General features: G+C 57.3%; 2 protein-coding genes across 5 annotated transcripts; both read left to right on the forward strand.

The window, feature by feature from the left end:
* The first annotated feature begins 5,012 nt into the window (after nt 1–5,012).
* MRPL38 (mitochondrial ribosomal protein L38) lies at nt 5,013–9,554 on the forward strand. Of its 3 annotated transcripts, none has more exons than XM_052657588.1 (9): nt 5,071–5,152; nt 5,287–5,469; nt 6,392–6,526; nt 6,606–6,814; nt 7,299–7,371; nt 7,540–7,585; nt 8,477–8,635; nt 8,865–9,001; nt 9,212–9,554. In XM_052657588.1, the coding sequence occupies exons 1-9, from the start codon at nt 5,086–5,088 to the stop codon at nt 9,346–9,348; spliced, it is 1,146 nt and encodes a 381-aa protein (XP_052513548.1). In that variant the 5' UTR covers nt 5,071–5,085; the 3' UTR covers nt 9,349–9,554. The 3 variants fall into 3 exon arrangements, with proteins under 3 accessions (XP_052513547.1, XP_052513548.1, XP_052513549.1); XM_052657589.1 differs by having other exon boundaries at nt 5,287–5,466; XM_052657587.1 differs by having other exon boundaries at nt 5,013–5,152; nt 8,865–9,554.
* Nucleotides 9,555–11,044: 1,490 nt separating this feature from the next.
* TRIM65 (tripartite motif containing 65) lies at nt 11,045–16,047 on the forward strand. Of its 2 annotated transcripts, XM_052657834.1 has the most exons (6): nt 11,045–11,452; nt 12,526–12,621; nt 12,860–13,093; nt 13,179–13,353; nt 13,490–13,555; nt 14,112–16,047. In XM_052657834.1, exons 1-6 carry the CDS (start codon nt 11,045–11,047, stop codon nt 14,684–14,686), a joined length of 1,554 nt encoding a protein of 517 aa, XP_052513794.1. In that variant the 3' UTR covers nt 14,687–16,047. The 2 variants fall into 2 exon arrangements, with proteins under 2 accessions (XP_052513794.1, XP_052513795.1); XM_052657835.1 differs by lacking the exon at nt 13,490–13,555.
* The last annotated feature ends 6 nt before the right edge of the window (nt 16,048–16,053 follow it).

Consider the following 16,053-nt stretch of genomic DNA (forward strand, 5'->3'; position numbering starts at 1 on the left):
AGAGTTGGAACCTATTTATCAGAAATGTTTGTTCTGTAGGGCTGTTATTTGCTCTAAAACTGACTGGCTGGGACCCTCCATCCACCCTCGCTCTCCTGGCTGGACCACAGGCCAGAGGAGGGTGTGATTATCACCCCTACTTCACAGATGAAGGGACTGAGACTCGGAAGTTAAATAACAGCCAGACCTGGGCTTGAGCTGTGCTTGGGCAGTTTCCAAAGCCCAGGGTGTTCAGCCACATCACAGCTGCCTTCTAGAAAAGTGTTCTGTACCCAGAGCTTCTGTGAAGTAGAAGATCCCCTACTGCTGCTGGGGTTGGTGCCCACAGCCAGTAGGGAAGCATCCATGTGCTATTAAAAGCCTTGTTGAAGCTTGGGAATTCAGTCCTCTCAACACTCTTAATGAGTTCCCACCTGTGTGGTGAACCGGGGGCGTGGCCTAGGAGAAGCTGGCATTTAAGCAAGCACTTGACAGATACATGGGTGATCACAGGAGGGGATCACAGGTGATGACACGTTGGAGGCTATGCAGAAGCCCACAGCGAATGAGCTTAGAATTAGGGGCCAGGTCGATGAGGCTCTGAATACCTTGTTTGAGCTTTCACCTCCAGGGCAGTGGGTATTCAATGAAGGATTTAAAGCAGGATGGAACCATATTTGTGGGGTTTTTTAATGAATTTTTGTCGGTGCCGCTGGGCCTTTGTTGCTGCGTGCAGGTTTTTCTCTAGCTGTGGTTCGTGGGCTTCTCCCTGCAGTGGCTCCTCTTGTTGCAGAGTCCGGGCTCCAGGGCGCGGGCTTAGTGGTTGTGGTACACAGGCTTAGTTCCCCTGTGGCATGTGGCATCCTCCCAGCTCAGAGATCAAACCCATGTCCCCTGCACTGGCAGGCGGATTCCCAACCACTGGACCACCAAGGAAATCCGACCATATTTGCGTTTTAGAAAACCTACTGTGGCTGTGGGCGGAGCCCAGACTGACCAGAGCGGGCAAGAGTGGGGACAGGAAAGCGCTGTGCCAGACATGGCACGGGGACCCGGTGTCTGATGGAGGGTCAGGAAGGAGAATATGCCAAGGAAGACCCCCAGGTTCCTGGCCTGGGCAATTGGGTGCCCGTGAAACAGCCACGTAGAGATGTTCCACGGGCACTGAGTCATGCTGACCCTTTACCCAGTGCCTGGAACTGCTCTGAATCACCGTCCCCAGCATTAAGGTGTGGCAGGTGGCTTACTCATCCCCTTTTCATTAACGTTCTCCTAGACCACAGGCAGGAGAAGGCTGCTTACAGGAGTGTTATGTATGTACCTGCTGGTCTTTCTTTTTCCCTTCATTATGATAAACAACTCTGCGAGGTCATAACCTAGATGTTCCCTGTAGAGAGAGAAATACTGGTAGAAAGTAACAGTGATAAAAGACACGGTGGGGCTAATACTTCCGGTTTCAAGAGTTACTCATGTTTATTATTTGCTTCAAGCTGACACAATTGGGAATCCCTGCTTGGGCTTTTGAATTAGAACCCAGTGAGCCCCCCTCTTAGAAGGTTCTAGGACAGTGAGAGAACTGAATGTTTTTCAAAAGTAAGAAATGATTGGAACTACCCTGTTGGTCCAGTGGTTAAGACTCCCAGCTTCCACTGCAGGGGGCATGAGTTTGATCCCTGGTTGGGGAACTAAGATCCCGCATGCTGTGAGGTGTGGCCAAAAAAAAAAAAAGAAATAAATCATCTTTTAAAAGAAAGTAAGGCATAATGGAGAAATAGGAGCCACCTGATTGACCAGCAAGCTCTGTGCCTCTGCCCCTGGAGGTCCCGTGAGTCTTCAATTCTGGAGGGGCAGCCTGGGTGTGGGGGTGGGGGTTAGAGGCCAGTAGAAGAGGATTCAGAGCAAAAGTAAAATAGCAAAGGAATGAAGTGTAAACACACAGGAGGTTAAGAAGGTACTGTGCTCCTGGCCTGAGGCATGGTCCTGCTCTGTTTACAGAATATTTGACTCTGCTGTTGACCAGCAGGATTTCACAAATTAATAAGCAATGACTCCTTCAGGGCAGAGCTGGGTCTTACTGGCCTTAACAAATAGCAGCTGTGCACTGATGGTGAGTTCAGCTGCTGTTGATGAAAACCAGATTCAAGGTGTGGCCACTTCTTGCTGGATGAAGAGATCCTTCACACCATTTCTGTGTGAATGTGAGGGTCAAGCTTCTGCTAGTACCAGAGCAACTGAATGGGTCACCAACCCTGGTTGGGACATCAGGGAAGCCTTCCTGAAGGGACAACTTCACTAGATATAGGAGGTAACTTAGCAACAGGGGGAAAGGTAAGGAGGACAAGGCAGAAGGATCAGCACGTGCAAAGGTCCTGTGCAGGGGGAGAAAAGTGCTAAGTAATTGAAAAATGAAACCAAGTCCCCATAAAAACATGTTCCTTTACCAAGTTTATAATTAATCTCTCAGTCCAGAACTTTATTCCCTTTCCTTTACCTTCTGACCTCAATCCTGTGCTAACTGGACACTAATCAAACAGAGTCAGACGACTAAAACTGCTGCTATTGACAACATCGTTAATGTACTAAGATTGTTACTAGAGATATCACTGTTAATGTGCAAACTTTGACTGTTTCTCCAGGACAAGATGAGGTAAAAGCCCCCTCAAGCCATGGACCACCTGGCTAGAGAGTTGTAAACCAGAAACATCCAGATACCCAAAACTTCAATTAAGAAATGTCACGGGGGGGGGGGGGGGTGGGGAAAAAGGCACAAAATGATGATTAACCCCAGCTTCATTCTAGACTTTAAAAAAAAAACCCTCCAAACTAAAAACTCTCCGAACTCAAAGACCAAGTTGGGGTAGATCTGAGGCTTGTCTCCCACTCCCCTCCTTGGTGTCCAGCAATAAGTCTTTACTTTGCCACAAACCAAACCCACTGTCAGAGTCTGGCTCTGCATCATGGGCACACGAGCCCTTTGCTGGGTTACCAAAGGGTTGGTGTCATGGAAGCCTGAATTCCAGGACAGAGGAGCCAGAGCAGAAGCCACTCCAGGTCACCTGGGGTATCAAGTTTTATCTTGTTAGAACCAGATCCCAAGAACAACACAACCCTGAAAAGTTTTCAGTTCAGTTGCTCAGTCGTGTCTGACCCTTTACAACCCCATGGCCTGCGGCACGCTAGGCTTCCCAGTCCATCACCAACTCTCGGAGCTTGCTCAAACTCATGTCCACCAAGTCGGTGATATCATCCAACCATCTCATCAGGCAGAGGCAAAAAACTGGAGGTAATCAAAAGCTAACACATATACCACAGTTTTGGAGGAGGAAATGACAACCTATTCCATTATTCCTGCCTGGAAAATCACATGGGCAGAGGAGCCTGGTGGGCTACAGTCAACCGGGTCGGAAAGAGTCAGACACGACTAAGCAGCTGAGCACACACACCACGGTTTAGTCTTCCCCGGGGGCTCAGACAGTAAAGAATTCACCTGCAACGCAGGAGACCCAGGTTCCACCCCAGGTGGGGAAGATCCCCTGAAGGAGGAAATGGGAACTCACTCCGGTATTCTTTCCTGGGACATCACAGGAACAGAGGACACTGGCGGGCTACAGTCGGTAGGGTCACAAAGTGCAGGGCAGGACTGAGCGACTAACACTTTGCTACCACAGTAAATGTTTTATATATGTTAATTCATTTAATCCTTAACACCCTCTATGAGACAAGCGCTGTTATTACCTACTTTCTTTCCAAATGAGGAAAACTGCAGAGGCGAAGGGAAAGTCCCATCCCAGAACACGGGCCCAAGCAGGGGGACTCCTGAGCCCCTACTCACAGCCCCTGCTGCTGCTGCTGCTGCTGCACCACTACAGGGGCTGAGGACACCGCCTTCAGGAGTCAGGTGACCCTTGAGAACAACACGCGTCCGACTTAGCGACGCCATGGATATCCAGTCCATGGAACTCTCCAGGCTAGAATACTGGAGTGGGTGGCCTTTCCCTTCCCCAGGGGCTCTTCCTAACCCAGGAATTGAACCCAGGTTTTCCAGTGGTCAGGTATGGATGTGAGAGTTGGACTGTGAAGAAAGCTGAGCGCCGAAGAATTGATGCTTTTGAACTGTGGTGTCGGAGAAGACTCTTGAGAGTCCCTTAGACTGCAAGGAGATCCAACCAGTCGATTCTGAAGGAGATCAGCCCTGGGATTTCTTTGGAGGGAATGATGCTGAAGCTGAAACTCCAGTACTTTGGCCACCTCATGCGAAGAGTTGACTGATTGGAAAAAACTCTGATGCTGGGAGGGATTGGGGGCAGGAGGAGAAGGGGACGACAGAGGATGAGATGGCTGGAGGGCATCACTGACTCGATGGACTTGAGTCTGAGTGAAGTCCGGGAGTTGGTGATGGAGAGGGAGGCCTCGCGTGCTGCGATTCATGGGGTGGCAAAGAGTCGGACACGACTGAGCGACTGAACTCCCACACTGCAGGCGGATTCTTTACCATCTGAGCCACCAGGGAAGCCCAAGAACACCACCCAGAGCCCTGCAACGGGCGGACCTTCTCCAGCGGAGGCGGCTACAAGCCCGCCTGACCGCCCCCAGTCTGTGTCGCCCCCTGGTGGCCGACGGCAGGCATGGGGCGGGACAGCCCGCAGGTCCGCCCCACCGCCCACTGGGTACTTCCGAAGCCGGGAAGTCGGATGCCCGCAGCCACCTACAGCCCGGAAGAGGAGGACTTCGGGCCCAGGGCGGGGGGCGGGGCTCCCGGGACGCGGGGGGCGGGGCTCCCGGGACGCGGGGGGCGGGGCTCCCGGGACGCGGGGGGCGGGGCTCCCGGGACGCGGGGGGCGGGGCTCCCGGGACGCGGGGGGCGGGGCTCCCGGGACGCGGGGGGCGGGGCTCCCGGGACGCGGGGGGCGGGGCTCCCGGGACGCGGGGGGCGGGGCTCCCGGGACGCGGGGGGCGGGGCTCCCGGGACGCGGGGGGCGGGGCTCCCGGGACGCGGGGGGCGGGGCTCCCGGGACGCGGGGGGCGGGACCTGCGCCGTTAGCTCAGGCGCAGCTCCGGCCACCTCTGTGGGGTCCATAGAGCGGCGGCGCGCCGGCCTGAGGGAAGATGGCGGCCACCTGGTGGCGGGTCGTGCTGAACGGGAGTCGGAGTTGGCGGGGCTTCAGCACCTCAGGTGAGGGCTCTGGGGGATAAGGGGCTCTTGGAGGCCCCCGTCCAGCCGAACCCTGGGGCTCGAGCCGGCTCCCGCTCCGGGCCTCCGCGGGAGCCGGGCCAGGGCCAGCCTGATGTCCTGCTCTCCGCCCGCAGCCGCCCTGAGCCGCCGGGCCGCTCCTCTGGGGCCGATGCCCAACGAGGACATCGACGTGAGCAACCTGGAACGGCTGAAGAAATACCGCAGCTTCGACCGCTACCGGCGCCGTGCGGAGCGGGAGGCGCGGGACCCGCACTGGTGGCGGACATACCGGGAGCATTTCGGAGAGGAGTCAGGTGGTGGTGTCCTGAGCTGGGCTGTGACCTCTCACCTCCTTGGGACTCGGAGGTTGGGGCGGGGGTGGATTCCGCCGGCTTGGATTCCCGGTGTTTGACGGAGAAGGCCTGCTCACGTTCCTGTGTGCACTGGTGGTGGCTTAGTCCCGCCAGCATATTTCATATCTTTTGGTCCCCCTCCTTGGAAAATTCTCTTCATTATTAGATTTCCACCTTTGATGTTTCTACACCGAAAGTCTTTTGCTGACCAACTGCCCCCGTCCCAATTCTGGGTTGGAATGCCCCTCTGTGCTTCTATAACACTGTTGATGTCACCCTGGCCACACTGCATCCTGAGACTCTTTGCTGCTTTCCTCCCAGACTATGAGCTCTCTAAGAACGGGGATCCTGTCTGCCTTGACCACCACTAGATCTCTACACCTGCCACAGATGACCAATACTTTGCTGAGTTAAATTGAAAGCCCTGGGGATGGTGACTCAGGGACCCTGCACGGCCAGTTGTGAACAGGCTTAAAGGTGATCCCAGCCACAATTAGGTCACCGTCCGCCTGGACAAATAATGCTCTGGAGGAGGACGTGGCAACCCACTTCAGTATTCTTGCCTGGAGAATCCCACAGACAGAGGAGCCTGCCAGGCTACAGTCCATGGGGTCGCACAGTCAGATGCTACTGAAGTGACCTAGCACGCATGCACACAGACAGATGTAACCTTGTTTAGGGATTAGAAAATAGAATCTCACATTGCATCCAGTTTACTTAGTGACTGGAACAAGTCCACATCTGTGAAGCTGACAACACAGTATGTTTTAGTTTTGTGAATTAAAGGCTAAGCTTTAGTAGCAGAGTTTGCCCAGTGAAAGGAAAAGTATGGACAGGGAGCTTAGCGAAGCCCTGATTCCACTTTCTCCACATCTTCCGTCCGCAGGTCCCAAAGACACGGTTGACATTGGCTTGCCTCCACCTAAGGTCTGCCGGACCCAACAGTTGCTGGAACGGAAACGGGTCCTGCGGGAGCTGCGGGCCAGTGTGGAGGAGGAGCGGGCCACCCGCCTCCGCACAGGTAAGCCTTCCCGAGGGAGGGGGTCCTGGGTGTGTCCCTGCCCCCACCCCGCATCCCCACTGGCGTCATTCCTTTCCAGCGAGCATCCCCTTGGAAGCCGTGCGAGCCGAGTGGGAGAGAACCTGTGGCCCCTACCACAAGCAGCGTCTGGCCAAATACTATGGCCTCTATCGGGACCTCTTCCGTGGGGCCACCTTCGTGCCCCGAGTCCCCCTGCATGTGGCCTATGCCACAGGCGAGGACCACTTGGTACCTGTGTACTATGGCAATGAAGTCACTCCAGCTGAGGTAACTGTTGGCCTGTGCCCCTCCCTGCCCTTTGTGCACAGACACATCCTACTGTGGGGCCAGAGACAGCTCCTTTTTGAAAGCAGTTACAGAGGCAGTTTTTATGGTGGTCAAGGGCACAAGCACAGCGTCTGTGTGGGCTCACCTGGGGTTTTCTTGTTCTCTGTCTCTTTGATTTCCCAGTAAGCACCACCATGATAAAGTAATCACAAAGGAGGGAATGTAAAATACAAGCAGCTCCATCAGAGTGCCCTCCCGGCCCCTAGCCATTGGCCTTCTTGTGGTTCAGATCTCTGGATAGGCAGCTCTGTAGGGCTCTTTGGTTAAGTCTTTGCTCACTTGCCTCTCAAGGAGCTGTCCAGGGCACTTGGTCCAGAATGGGCTCTCCTTTCTTCAAGGCTCCTGCCCTCCAGAATAAAGGTCTATTTAGAACAGCTTGTCCGTCCCTGACGGGGTGACAGCGCCCTCGTTCTTTCCCCACCAGGCTGCCCAGCCCCCGGAGGTGACCTATGAGGCAGATGAGGGCTCCATGTGGACGCTGCTGCTCACCAACTTGGGTAAGGGTCAGGGGGCTCATGCGGATGTCTGCCTCCCTCACCTCCCTGGGGCCGCCCTGGGGAGCTGGGGGAGGGGCCAGGTGGAAAGCTCCAGCCCCAGCTCCTTCCAGGGGAGGAGGAGGGAGGGGGCGGCAGTGCCTGAAGTCAGCAGGGTGTGTTTGTGTGTAGATGGACACCTGCTGGAAGTGGACGCCGAGTATGTGCACTGGCTGGTGTAAGTACCTGGGATCAGGGTGTGGCTCAGCGTTCGAGGAGGTTCCAGCATCCTCGAAAGAGCTGCACTTGAACTTGAGTCTTGGCTCCACCATGGATTAACCACCACCTCCCACCCCTGGAGGTGATCCCTCACCTCTGCTTCCTGAGGGTGTCAAGGGCCCTGACGGGTGATCCAGGGGCTGATCCAGGATACAGAAGGAAAGCAGGCGGTGGGTTTCGGCCCCTCCCGCACGCCCCTCTGTCTCTCTGAACCCATTTCCTTGCCTGTGGGACTAGGGTCGTGTCCCTACGTGCCTTAGCCACTCTGAGGGGCTCAGTGACAAGCAAATGGGAAGGGAGACCATGAGAGGCCTCTGGCGCCTGTGGGCTGCCTTTTGTTTGAGCACCAGGCCTAGAGGCAGAGGTCAGGCACTTTTACTCAACTGCAGTTACCCTGTGCAGCAGGCCCTCTGGCGAGTTGTACCTGGGGCAGGGGAAGGGGGGGATCCAGTGGCCATCCCAGTGCCAGGCTGGGCAGACACTCCCTGACAAACCCAGAGCCTTCAGGACATCAGATGAGAAGCGGTCCCAGGTGGCGTGGCTCTCCCACCTGAGCGGCCCTGCCGCCCCACCAGCCCCCCGGCGCCGGGAAACCAGCTGCTCGAGCTTGCTCTCATCCTGACAGTTGCTGGGGCTCTTGTTGGCCTCCGAGCCCCTACTTTCCCCACCCCCGACATGTCTGCTCTCCATCTGAGGGCATACAGAGCTCTTCTTCCTACCTTACTGTGTAGTGGAGATCATCTTGGGGTCCTCCTGGAGAGTTGTAGCAGTCTCTAGGAGCGTTGGGTGGGGATGTCCCTGCTGCCGCCTGCGGCGAGTGGCAATTAACAGATGCTTGTTCTCCCTCCAGCACCAACATCCCGGGCGACAGGGTGGCTGAAGGACAGGAGACATGTCCCTACCTCCCCCCCTTCCCTGCCCGAGGCTCCGGCTTCCACCGCTTTGCCTTCGTTCTCTTCAAGCAGGACGAGCCAATCGACTTCTCCGGGGACACCCGGCCCTCACCCTGGTAATCTGCGCCTCCCCACCCCAGCTCCCCCGGGCTCAGGCCAGCTTCCCGGTAATGGTCAGTCCTCCTCGACTCTCCTTTCTCACCACGTGGGCCTTGAGGCGAGCAGAACGGTGGCTGTGTTCTGCTAGGCAGACCCAAAGGGGCTTCTCAGCACTGCCTGTGGGACCAGAGGTGGGGTATGGGGCTCTGGTCCCCCCCCACACTCTCAAATGCTCCCCTCCTACAGCTACCAGCTTGCCCAGCGGACTTTCCACACTTTTGATTTCTACAAGAAACACCAAGACGCCATGACCCCAGCTGGCCTGGCCTTCTTCCAGTGCCGCTGGGATGACTCAGTCACCCATGTCTTCCACCAGCTCCTGGGTAAGGGCAGAGTGGGCAAGGAGGAGGGGGTGGCTGGTCCGAGCACACAGACCTCCCCTGACATGTCAGGAGAAGTGCCTGCAGGAGAGGGCCAGCAGCAGGCGTGCCATTCCTGGGGTGGGCTGGCTGGGCAGTCCCCTGGAGCAGACAGACGGATGGGCTCAGGCCAGCAGCAGTCCACACCTGTGTCTCTCCTTCACTCTTCTGCAGACATGCGAGAGCCTGTGTTTGAGTTTGTGCGCCCGCCCCCTTATCACCCTAAGCAGAAGTGCTTCCCCCACCGGCAGCCCCTGCGCTACCTGGACCGGTACAGGGACAGTCACGAACCCACCTATGGCATCTACTGATTGACCGGAGTGCCCCCATCTCAGAGAGTGAACGGGGCTTCTCAGGCCTCCCTGCCAGGCTCTGCAGGCCGGGGCAATAGAGACACAGCGCCGAGGGGCCAAGCATTGGGGTTCTCCTGCCTGAGGCCACCCCTCTGCCACCCTCCAAGCAGGCTCAGGGATTGGGAGGGGGGAAGGCTGGGGGTAGGGTTTCCAATAAAGATTTTTGCTGTAGCTGGTCTGGGTTTGTGTTCTGGGCGCCCCCTGGTAGAAATCTGTTGTTTTATTGGCGGGGAGAGGGCTGCCTCCCACCCCCGGAGGTGCCCCCTCACCTCTGCTTCCTGAGGCTGTCAGAGGCCCTGTGATCCAGTGGCTGAAGACGGGTACAGAAGAAACGCAGGTGGTGGGTCCTGGCTGCTCCCACAGGCCTCTTGAAAGAAATTTGCCAGCCCTGGGCATTGTCCCCTCACTGGCTTTTCTCATGCTCCCAGCCTTTAGATGCTTTGAAGGTTTGTCAGGTGGGGCACAGGCAGGTCTCAGAGGTCTCTGGGCACACTGCCCTGCTCAGAGCCCTGGAAGCTCCTGCATGCTTGCTGGGTGGTTAGTGCATCTCTCTTCTCTAAAGGAGAAGACTGCCTAGGAGCCAGTCGAGATCAGAAAGAAAAACTATACACATTACAAAACAAGACAATATGAGGTTTGCTGCATCAAAGTGAGAGGATGTCCTGCTTCAAAATTAAACCAGCTGGGTCAGAAAAGGAGAAAGTTAACTCTGCCTCTCGCACTGGCCCAGCACACTGCCCCAGGGACGGTGGGTTAGTGGTCAAGACCCCCCTCTTGCTCAGCTTCAGGGGAACCAACTCTCTTAAGAAGTGGGGTTCCAGAACAGTTTGGACCTACAAACAAGGAACTCTCCCCAGCACAGCATTCTGAGTGCAGTTGAAGACTGCTTTGAGTTTCCAGTAAAGGGGGTAGGAAGGAACCAGTATTTTCTGGTCTCTGTCTCTTGGTAACCAGACATTTCCACCTCACTTTTTACTTTAAAAGAACCAAAATTAGGCGTAGCCTAGAGCAGGGAGACACCCTAGTCTGGCAAGTGCTGAAACTCAGCTCAAGGCAAAAAGTGCAGCAGAGCCCCATGGGTCAGGAGGGCATTTAATGAGCACCAGCTGTGTGCCCTGTGCTCCTTTCCAGGCACCCCCACCTGCTGTCCTGATTCATTTAATGGCCAAACCCCCTGGGAGGTAGATAATGTCTTGTCAGTGTTACTTGTATTAGATTTTCAGATGAGGGCCTCAGAAGAGGTTCTGATGGTGGCCCTTGGCCAGGAGGAGGCTTGGAAGCCCAGTGGCTTTCCCAAGGCTCTAGTCTCCAGAACCTGGGGCCAGATCCCCTGCACGAGAGCTGTTGGACTGAGGATCTCGGGAAGCGGGATGAGGTCCCAGGGTGGGACCAGAGAGAGCTGGACCCCATCTCCCAGGCTGGGCAGTAGAAGGCAGGCAGGGGCGCTTCGGAGCCGGAGCCATCGGCGCTGGGCGGAACGGGCGTGCTGCAGCGGGCAGGCGCTGGGAGTGGTGGCTGGTCTGGTCGGAGGGGAAAAAAGGTTGTCATCCCGGCGGGTCCTCGCTCCGCCCGCTCCACCCACACACCAGCGCCCGCGGTCCCTTTAAGAGGCCCCGGCCTTCCTTCCGCGCGCCCGGGGCCGCCCGCCGCCGCCATGGCCGCGCAGCAGCTGGAGGACAAGCTGACCTGCTCCATCTGCCTGGAGCTCTACAAGGAGCCGGTGACGCTGCTCTGCGGCCACAACTTCTGCGGGGCCTGCATCCGGGACTGGTGGGGCCGCCGCAAGAAGGTGTGCCCCGAGTGCCGCGAGCCCTTCCCGGACTGCGCCGAGCTGCGTCGCAACGTGGCTCTGAGCGGGGTGGTGGAGGAGCTGCGCGCCACGCCCGGCCCCGGCCCCGGCCCCGGCCCCGATCCCGGCCTCGGCGCGCGCTGCCCCCGGCACGGCCGGCCGCTCGAGCTCTTCTGCCGCACCGAGGGCCTCTGCGTGTGCTGCGTGTGTACCGTGCGCGAGTGTCGCCTCCACGAGCGGGTGCTGCTGGACGCCGAGCGCCGGGCGCGCGAGGTGACTCGCCGGGGACCCGCACAGCTCTCTGCGCCCGGGCGGGGGGCGGGGCAGTTTCAGCCGCGGGCTTGGCCCTGTTTTGATTCTGGGTTGAGAGGAGGTGGCGGTCAGGACAGGAATGCTTGGAATAGAGATGTCAGGGCCGGTGCCAGGTCCAGGGTGAGGATACGGGAGTGAGTAGCCGGGATGGAGTGAGGAGGTCAAGGATCCCAGAGCCGAGTGCTGGAGGACAGACAGTCCCCACGGCTGCTGAGGACGCAGAGTCAGGACAAGAGGCTACTGCCTTGGGGGCTGAATACAGTGCAGGGAGTGTGGAATTTTGCAGGGAGGACTAGGTGGTGCAGCTGGAAGGCAGAAGCACTGAAAGAGCTAGAGCTTGGCTGGCGGGGCGGGGAGGGGCGGGTAGAGGGGGGCGGGGAGGGGCGGGTAGAGGGGGGCGGGGAGGGGCGGGTAGAGGGGGGCGGGGGTGCAGTGATGCTGGGGTGGGAGTGTAGGACTGTGCGCCCTTGGGGAAAGTCAGGGTGAACTAGGAAACTCTGCCCTGTCCCTTCCTACCTCCAGCATGTTGTACTGTGCTGGAGGCTCTGAGGCTCGGACAGAGATGCAAGCTTTGCACTTGGGAAGATCCAGTGACCTGGCCAAGTTATGAACTTCCCTGACCTGCTTCCTCTTCTGTGAAGTGGGGATAACATGGGTCCCTCACTTCCGGGTGTCGCTGGGAGGAGTAGAAGCAAGACAGGCTCTTGACTGGGGTGCAGGACCCCAAGTCCTAGCAAGGGTGCCATCCTGCAGTCCTGAGGTTATAGCCGTGTTGCTCGTATTCAGCCCGAGGTTTCTGTACCACCTGGGGACCACTCGGCTCCTGGCAGGGCAGGGGCTTTGTCCAGGCCTCCCTGGGACCCTGACCCAGTTCCCCCAGGGCTCAGAACCAAGACTGATGCCCTGTGTGCGGGCCTCACCCGGGTGGCACACGTGGAGGCTGAGCATCTGCAGGTGCTTGCCGACTGGCTGAGGGGGTACTTCACAGCCAGTCCTGGCCCCCTCTTGTCACTCGTCCCCCGGTGGGCCCACAGGCCCAGCTGAGAGCCACGCTGGAGGTCACCCAGCAGCAGGCCACCCAGGCCCAGAAGCAGCTACAGGAGCTGCAGCAGCGAAGCAGCCAGATCCAGGTATCAGGCCTGTCCCCCCCCAACCCCCCGCCATGTCCTTGTGCTGTGTCCTTCAGGCAGCCACCAGCCAGCCCCTGGGACACTGGGCAGTAGGCATGAGCTACTTTGAAAATGCCTCCCGGCAGCAGGAAATAAAGGGCCGGGGGGCGGGGGACAGAGAGACCTTGGCTCCCCACCCCTCAGCCCAGTGGGCAGCCCAGGGCCCTGGCTGTCCTCAGCTCCTCCTATGCCCACCCAGAACTCAGCCTGCACCCTGACCTCCGTGATCTCTGACAAGTTCAGCCGCCTGCTGCAGGCTCTGGAGAGGCGGCGGGCCAGGGCTCTGAGGGATATCGATGTGGCCAAGACCCAGGCCCAGGAGCAGGCCCAGCAGGAGAAACAGCGCCTGCAAAGCCACCTGGAGGCCATGTCTCTCTGTGATCGCAGGATTCGCCACCTCCTGGAGCATCTGGATGACCGGACCTTCCTCCAGGTACCAGGCCTCAGGAAGGCGGGCCAGGGGGCCGGTGTGCCTGCCCCTTGTGCCCAGGCTTACTGCAGCTGTCCCCTGCGCTCAGGAATCACAACAACTGGTGCCCCCAGGCCCTCTCGGGCCACTGACTCTCCCACAGTGGGACGAAGATCAGCAGCTGGGCGGCCTGAAGGAGTCACTGAGCCAGCTGTGTGCCCTCCTCCTGGAAGAGGGGGCTCACCCTGGAGTACCAGCCCAAGCTGCTGACTTGGGCTCCGTGGGTAAGACTGATCCCAGACCTCTGCCTGCCCCTCTGGGCCCAGCTGTCCCTCCCACTGGGGGTGGGAAAGGAGTCAGTTGCCTGGCCCCCCATGAGCGCTCCTGATGACTCCCCTAAAACCCTGCTTTGCTCTGTAGAGTCCCCAGGTCCCCTGGCACCAGTCCTGAACCCAGTGTGTCCACTGAGGAGGAGACTCTGGCAGAGTAAGAAGGCCTAGAGCACGTGTGTCTGCACCTGTGTGAGCATATGTGTGTGAGTGCATTGTATGCACGCATGGGTTCGTGTGTGTTCATGTGTGCACCTGAGCATATGTGTGTGTCCCTCTGCATGTGTCGGGGGGCACCTACTGTTTCCTGACTATTCTGTCCAGGAAACATGTCTCACGCCCCTCCCTAGGGCTGGCCTGGCCCCCCCCCCCTTGTACACCTCCTACACATGCTGCGAGTGTAGTGTTTAAGGAGATTCTGGGTGCACAAACCTGGGATTGATCACGATTCTTCCACTCACTATGAAGTTAGCTTTCTGAGCCTGTTTTCTCATCTGTGAAATGAGGCTGATGGAAGGTTCCACCTCAGGGGTCGCGTGGAAGATCAGATGCTGAGAGGATGTCCACGTTTGCTCAGCTTCCAGTGACCCCTGCAGATTTCTGGGGGTCCGTCAATGGAAGTTCAGTTTTTGTCTGTCCCCTGTGAGAACAGAGTGACGGCTAGGCGCAGGCACCCTTGCTCACTCAACCTTCCATCTGCCTCTGCCCAACAGATTATCGCAACCTGACCTTCGACCCTGTCAGCGCCAACCGCCACCTCTACCTGTCTCAGCAGGACCAGCGGGTAAAGCACCTTCTAAAGCCCCGGGGCCCAGATGGGCCCGGCAGCTTTGAGCTCTGGCAGGTGCAGTGTGCCCAGAGCTTCCAGACCGGGCGGCACTACTGGGAGGTGCGTGCGTCCAGCCACTCAGTGACGCTGGGCGTCGCCTACTCAGAACTGACGAGGCGCAGGCAGGGGCCCCACACGGACAACATTGGCCGTGGGCCCAGCTCCTGGGGGCTCTGCATTCAGGAGGACTGCACCCAGGCCTGGCACGACGGGAAGGCCCAGCGTCTCCCAGTCGTGTCAGGGCAGCTCCTGGGCGTGGATTTGGACCTGGCCTCTGGCTGCCTCACCTTCTATAGCCTGGAACCCAAGACCCAACCCCTGCACACCTTCCATGCCATCTTCACCCAGCCCCTCTACCCCATTTTCTGGCTCCTCGAGGGTCGGACCCTGACCTTGTGCCATCGGCCTGAGGCCACCCTCCCTCCAGGATTCCAGGAAGAGGCTTTGGGGCTCAGCTGAGGAAGGCAGGGGACGAGTGCCAATCCGGTGGCCAGGTGCCACCATTCCTGTGGGCCCCAGAACCGCCTCAGCTGCTCCCCTGGGGACCTGAGGCCACAGCTCTAATGGGACCAGTTGTTGGCTGGAAGACCGACTCAGAAGCTGGCTGGGCCACTTGGAGAGAGGCGGGAGGAAGCCTCCAAACTGGAGTTCACCTTCCCCTCGTCTCTGAAGGGGGCGAGGCTCAAGGGAGGAAGATGGGAGCCCAGTTCTAGGGCTGCCTGGACCTCAGAGACCAGCGCGGTGCCCAGGTCCTGCAGGAGCGCATGTGCAGTACAGGACATACCGCAGCGGGACAGAGTCACGGAACAACAGCAGTTTACCTCCTACCGAGACAGTGTAGACCTCAGAACAGAAGATTCCTAGAGGCAATCTTGAGAAGGTTGATTTTTACCTTCTCCCTCCTCATCTCTTTTCTATTTTCCTTCACATTTTGGTATATTTTCTTCTTCTCTTTTACTTTGCACATCCTGTGCTCATATTCTATAAACATTTGTGTTTTTCTGCATCTTTTATTTAACATAAGCATTTTCCACATTGTTCAGATTTTCTCCGTGAATGACTGCAACATAAATGGTCTCCTAATGACAAAGCCAGTTTAATCAGAATTTGTTTATCCATTGTTGGACTTCAAAATATTTTATTTGGGGGCTATAAAAATATGGCCGTGATGACTTTTAGGGGGCACTTTTTGGGATCCACACCCTGCAGCATGTGGAATCTTAGTTCCCCCAACCAGGGATCAAACCCTTGCCCCCTACAGTGGAAAGTCGGAGTCTTAACCACTGCGCCAGGGAAGTCTTAAGATGACGACTTTTGAGCCGGAAGTTTTGGCCATATTTATTGTCCTGTATGTGGGCTACATTCCCTAAAGAGAAATCGCTCAACAGAGACACAGTGGAGACTTGAAGATTTTATTCTTATACAAGGGACCGAAATGAAGAAACCTTGCGTCAGGCCAGCTGAGTCCTGCTCCCCAGGCTGCCAGCCAATCATCACGGCAGAGCCTCAGCCACCATCATTCTCACCTCGTCCCTACCTGGGGCGTGGGCATCAAGTGTAGGTGCCAGCACAGCTCCCGCTCCTTCTGTTTTGGATTTTGCCATTCAGAGCACGTTTCCATGCAGGTCCCTGTACATGTTTTATCTTGTGATCTTGTGTTTCTGGAGGTGAGGGTGCTGGGTCATTGGGGAGCAGTAATTTTGTACAAGAAAGTACTTCTTGATCAGGGTAGTGGTCCCAAAGGGTGTCTGCTTTCTAATTTTTTATACTGTACATGCATTTTTATATACTCGTGTGTAAGTATTTGACAATAAAAGCTTTTTTAG

The sequence above is a fragment of the Budorcas taxicolor genome, chromosome 19, assembly GCF_023091745.1.
Source record: "Budorcas taxicolor isolate Tak-1 chromosome 19, Takin1.1, whole genome shotgun sequence".
In the NCBI taxonomy this organism is placed as follows: Eukaryota; Metazoa; Chordata; class Mammalia; order Artiodactyla; family Bovidae; genus Budorcas; species Budorcas taxicolor.